The sequence below is a fragment of the Guillardia theta genome, assembly GCF_000315625.1.
Source record: "Guillardia theta CCMP2712 unplaced genomic scaffold GUITHscaffold_84, whole genome shotgun sequence".
Classification (NCBI taxonomy): Eukaryota; class Cryptophyceae; order Pyrenomonadales; family Geminigeraceae; genus Guillardia; species Guillardia theta.
The window spans coordinates 166,602-172,310 of record NW_005434590.1 but is presented as its reverse complement, the minus strand read 5'-3'; the positions used below and the strand labels follow the sequence as shown (position 1 = coordinate 172,310).

At 50.1% G+C, this 5,709-nt stretch overlaps 2 protein-coding genes across 2 annotated transcripts; one reads left to right on the top strand and one right to left on the bottom strand.

Annotated features, from left to right (window-relative positions):
- Positions 1 to 2,826: 2,826 nt before the first annotated feature.
- GUITHDRAFT_154707 (hypothetical protein) lies at positions 2,827 to 3,671 on the bottom strand (the record flags this gene model as incomplete). Its single annotated transcript, XM_005825364.1, has 4 exons — positions 3,563 to 3,671; positions 3,093 to 3,509; positions 3,053 to 3,058; positions 2,827 to 2,960 (listed from the first exon to the last, which is right to left on the bottom strand). A coding segment is annotated over exon 2 (371 nt), but the record flags the coding sequence as incomplete, so codon positions are not given.
- A 1,091-nt stretch (positions 3,672 to 4,762) lies between these two features.
- On the top strand, positions 4,763 to 5,162 carry GUITHDRAFT_115407 (hypothetical protein; the record flags this gene model as incomplete). The annotated part of the gene is made up of 4 exons (XM_005825363.1): positions 4,763 to 4,846; positions 4,897 to 4,925; positions 4,975 to 5,032; positions 5,103 to 5,162. The coding sequence occupies 4 exons, from the start codon at positions 4,763 to 4,765 to the stop codon at positions 5,160 to 5,162; spliced, it is 231 nt and encodes a 76-aa protein (XP_005825420.1).
- Between the last annotated feature and the right edge of the window lie 547 nt (positions 5,163 to 5,709).

The following is a 5,709-nucleotide window of genomic DNA, read 5'->3' as shown; positions in this document are numbered from 1 at the left end:
CCCTCTCCTCTCCTCTCCTCTCCTCTCCTCTCCTCTCCTCTCCTCTCCTCTCCTCTCCTCTCCTCTCCTGTGATAGTTTCTCACGCAGCAACGAGAGAAGGATTGGAGCCAAACTGCAAGAGAGACAAGTGGCAAGTATAAAGTCAAGATCTAGAGCAATGCTGCACGAACACAGCAACCAGCAACCCCGTCAAGTCATACCTTACATCCTCTACCCTCTGCCCCATCTGCCTGTCAAGCAGCTCTGATTTAACTCCTCCTGTTCTCTAGATGGCGAGAGTGATACATTATTTATTGATGACAGTGAGAGAAAAAGTATAAAGGAGAAGGAGTTTTCGAAGTGAAGAGAGATGCTCTAATGTACAGCAAGGACGAGATTGTCAGAGAGCGAGGGGTGTACAGAGGAAGACAGGAGGAGGAGAAGGAAGTAGGGAGAGGAAGGGGAGCTCAGAGGAGAAGGGAATGTTGCGGAAAGAAGGAAGAAAGAGACGGAGACAAGTAGGACGAGGATGGTCAGCATGTAACGATGCAAGGAAGGAGATTTGCGTGCGGAGGAGAGAGACGAAGGTCGATGAAGTAGCCTGCATCTGAAATGTCAGACAAACCTGACACAATGTGTGATAGAGGAAGGGCAGGAGAGGTTTGATTGTGCAAGGGAAGGAAGAGGAGGGGGGAAAAACAGGAATAGGAAGAATTACAAGAAACCCAAAGGGGAGGGGAGTGAAATGTATGTAAAAGGAAGATGAAAGCGAGGATGGAAACGGTGGCTAACGAGCAGGTGGTGGTGGAGGAGGAGGAGAATGAGGGAGGAGGAGCTGAAAAAGGAAGAGGAGGATGACAGAAGGGACGAGCAGCTGCCAAAGCAATAGGAGGAGGGGGAGGAGGGGGGAGGAGGGGGGAGGAGGGGGGAGGAGGGGGAGGAGCAGCAGCAGCAGGAGCAGGGAGGGGGGAGGGGGAGGAGGAGAAGAGTCACCATTCTCCTGCGGCACATCATTCAAACACTTCCGGCATCAGCATGCGATCAGCGTCTGCAACCTTCCTGAGGAAGACGTGATAGCGGTAGGGCTCCTGGTCGAGGATGAGGAGGAGAAAGTGACATCAGGGGTGAGGAAGGAGGAGCGGAGGGGAAAGAGGAGGAAGAAGCGGAGAGGAGAAAGGGGAAAAGGCAAAAGTAAAGATGAGGGAGATGATGAGTAGAATGAGAAGGCATCAAAGCATGAGACCTCAAGAGCAGTCCGGAACACCTTCAAAATAAACAATCAGTTGACAAGGGTGAGTAAATATCAACCTCCATCATCATCCCCTTCTCTATCTTCCCGTTCCCATCTCGATCATTATCATCCACTTCTCTATTATGTTCTCCCTCTCCGCCATCATCATCATCATCATCATCATCATCATCGAGATCATTTTCATCGTCGACCATTTTCTTACATGTCCTTGATGAAAGAATCCAGCTCGGCTCAACGTCCATATCCGTGTATGAAAGCACGTCCTGCCGTTCCCTCCCCTCAGCTTCTCCCTCCCACACTTTCCCTCCTCACCCCTCCGCCTTGGACACGTAGAAGGCAACGAAGGTCAAGTCCGTCGTCCCTTCCTCCCACACTGGATACAGCCGTACTTCTTGTATGTTGTCTGCAAGGAAACAAGCAAGCTCAGCTTCACAGCATTGCCTCGTAGCCGACAACGTGAGATGACCTGAGAAAGGGGCAAACGCGCTCCCATCTAGCTTCCGCTGTAGCAGCTTCACCCATGGCGTCCTGATACCGCCCATGAACTGCCGACCAGGTCAGCCAAGGATGCGGATGACGATGGAGATGGTGGTATTGGTTGTGCAGGGGACGCGGTAGTGACAGATAAGGGCGTTGATGATGCTTCTGCAGATGCTGATGAGTTGATGACGATTGTAATGATGATGATGATGATGATGATGATTGTAATGATGATGATCATGCCATCACGAGTGTGATGGAGATTATGATGTTAACGAAGACGCTGACAGCAATGCTGATGACAAGGGATATCATAATGGCGACAACAACCATCCGTGTACAACAACCGCGAGTGCATTGCTGATAGTCACGATCGAAGCCCAATACAAGCTCTTACCTGAGGTAGACAGAACCTGATATGAACACACAACGTCGGAAAGTCTCCCGAGCTGCCATCGCAGAGGAAATGAGCATCTTGATGGGTAATAACAAGATCATGAAGGCCTCGTTGCAGAGAAGCTGTAGAAGGTACGAGGACCAATCACACAAACAGCTCAAGACAAGGCAGCAAGGCGACAGGCTTACTGAAGCGACTCTCGGCGTTGGTCTTCATCCAGTCACAGACTTGGCTGGAGGACTGTTGGGTTTCGTGAGTTGGGAGTATCCACCCAATAAATCGTTTCCTGCTCGCATGAGAAATCAGGAGAAAAGATCATTTTGGTTTCCGACTTGGCACCATTCACATTGCAGTGAAGGAAAGACACATGGTACAAAATAAACAAAACAAACCACACTACACAAAGAGCTACAATAGACAAACAACCGTAGACCAAAGAACTCATCCAACCCGAACAAACATATCTCATTGAGAAGCGTCGTGAACCTGGCGTGAGCGATGCAAGACATTGCTCGTTCTATGAACCACGGCGTCGCCGTCGACTCCTCCTTGCTGAACTGCACCACCCCTTCATTCCATGACATGTCTACTCTGCTCCAATCAGGGTCTCTGATATCCTCCGTGCTCCCAACCACGTGGAAGACACAGATCCCCTTCGTGACGGTCGTCGGCACATACTTGAAGCTCGCATGCACCACGTTGTGCTTCCTGAACAGCCTCATCTTCACATCCACTCCTGCCAGAGACTGACACGTGCCCTGATGCTGAGCCCCAAGGCCTCCCATCTCCGCTGTTTGCGAGAAGCAGCGAAGTCTGTCTGCACTGGCATAGTCCACATAGTGCAGCAGCACCTGCCCCACCTGCTCCAAGCGTCAAACAAGTACAAAACCTTCCTCATCACATCATATCCAGCCCGTCAATGCAACAACAAGTCATAACACCACGCCCCACGCTCACACTACACCCCAGCATGTACTCATCTCACCATCGTACTAGCAAACATGGATTCCTTGAAGTCCTCCTTTAGCTTCTCGCTCATCCCCTGGATCCTCCACGTCGATAGCTCCACCACCACCATCCTATCCTCCCACGTCGATAGCAGCCCCTCCATCAGCTCCTCCCCTGTCGGTCGCTTCGCCGCGCTCTGCACGTGCAGGATGGCGTCTCTCAGCAGCTGCAGCTGGTTCCTGCGGGAAGGAAGGGCTCCTTTCCTCTTGGACAGCTGGGGGTCGGCAGGGAGGGAGCCCTGGCCGTAGGGCAGGAGGGCATCGAGCTTGTAGACTAGCTGCTTTGTCAGCGCCCGCTCGTCAGCCTTGCACTTCCGCTGCATTTCTCTCCGCGCCTTGACGTCACTGGCCGACATTGTGGGTAGAGGTTGATGTGAGTGGAAGGAATGGGAGTTAGGTTGTGATGAGAGGTGTATGGTAGAGGAAAGGGGGGGAGGGGTCAGGAAGAGGAGGGAAGGAGTGATTTGGAGTGTTTGAGAGGTAGATGAACAAGGTATGAGAGGAGGAAGAGAGGGTTGGACGGTGTCGATGACAGCGAGGTATGAAGAGAGGAGGAAAAATCTGTCTGGGTGCGCGAGGAGGGGAAGGAGGAGGGGTTTAGGAACGAGAGTAGAAGGGGGGTGGTGGGGGACGGGGCAGTGGAAAAATGGGGGAAACCGGATGCAATGGGGGACCCTGGTCATTTGTGGGGTAGTAGATAGTAAAACGTACCGGTACTGAAGTCATTTCACTATAAAACAGGTTCCCATGACGGGGTCCCACCGGTGGGAACGCCCGAAGAGATATTTTATATCCGACTGAATTAATAGCATTTTAATATGGCAACAAACAGTACCACAATATAATTGGTTATATGGATATGAGTGAAGTTTTGTATAATTGTCACATTTTTTTCGAAGGTTTTTGCTTTGTACTGAATGTGATATATCTGGTACTGTTTTAAAACTCATATTTAAGATCAAGAAAGAAGGACAGCGAGGGGCGCATCCAGCATTCTCGTCGCTGCCTCAAACATTTAACTGAATATTTAACTTAATATCCGGGTGAGATGGAGGAATGCAGGAGGGGAGGAAGGGAGGAGGGAAGAAGGAAAGGAATGGAGATGGGAGGAGGAGAACAAGTGAGGATGAACGAAGGAGAGAGATTCGTGGTGAGCTTGTCACCCAGGAAGCGGGAGCAATTGAAGCTCACCACGATTCTCCCTCCTTCGTTCATAATTAGCTCTTCTCCTCCCAGGAAGGGGGAGGAATTGAAGTTGGGGGGGAGGCGGGGAGCAGGAACAAGGGTTGACAGACGAAACGAAGAAAGAAAGAATGATGAACATTGGCATTGAAGAAGTTTTGATTACCAACCATTCTTTGAGGGTTGAAAGGTGGGAAGAGCAGAACAGGGAAGACAGAAGGATAAATGCTAGGAGGGGGAGATAGACAAGAGGGAGAAGAGAGAAGGGGGTAGGGAGAAGTGAGGAGGGAGGAGAGAGACAGTCATTTTATACGAGAGTGTGCAGGCAGAGAAAGGATAAAGAATATTGTCCTGTGACTCTATTGAATGACATCTCATGAAATTCGTTGTATAGGCACCAAAGGTTCAAAAAGATGTCGGCAGCCTGAGCCTTCTTGTTGTTATGCTATGAGAGAAATTAAAGGATGGGAAGTGCAAACAAGGGAGTTGGTTGGGCCGTCTTGATTTTCACAACCGTTATCTTCTTCTACTGGACCTTTTGGGTTCTGGTAACTTGCTTTATTGTTGTCGTCCGACAAGCTCACCCTGCGAACGACAGGTGCTTCCCTTCGTCGACAACGACCATCCGTACGCTCCCTTGCACTGTCTTTCTTACATCTTACTGTGAATGGTTCAGACTGCAGCTTGCCTTTCCTTCCAAGTTCTACGCACTCTCCATCCCTGTCTTCATCATGGTGAGCTGCACCTGTTTGCTGAGGAAGGTTGGAAGAACTCCTCCGACTGAAGAACTTTCGACCATTACAGGTGCTCGGCATGACTACAACAGCCTCTTTCATCGCAGTTATCTTGATTCGAGATGGATAGCGTATGATACAATACTTTTCTTGTGATACAGACATGCTCGTTCCTGGTTCTCTCTGCCTGCAGGATTCTCTTCATGACGCAGCCAGCATGTCTGGTTGGATGTGCATGTGAATGATTGTTTGAGAGGCGCTACCTTGTGTTGACAATCCCAAGACGAGGACATTAGTTGGTATCAGCGTATGTTGCTACAGTCAACTCGGCACTACAGTGTCACATTATTTCCATAATTTGAGTACATCTTGACATTTCTTGTTTTCACATTCTCTCAACTGCGCTGTCTTGGTTTATTTCAGAGCTCAGTAAACATAATCGCTGATGTTTCCTACAATTTCCTTCCTTTCCCACAAGTTTTGAAGCAAGAGTTTACCTCATTTTCAACCACGCACATCCTCCCCTCCCTCCTACCTCCTACCTCTTCCCTTCTTCCTCCCTCTCCTCTCCTCCCTCTCTCTCCTCTCCTCTCCTCTCCTCTCCTCTCCTCCCTCCCCTCTCCTCCCTCTCCTCTCCTCCCTCTCCGCTCCTCTCCCTCTCCTCTCATCCCTCTCCT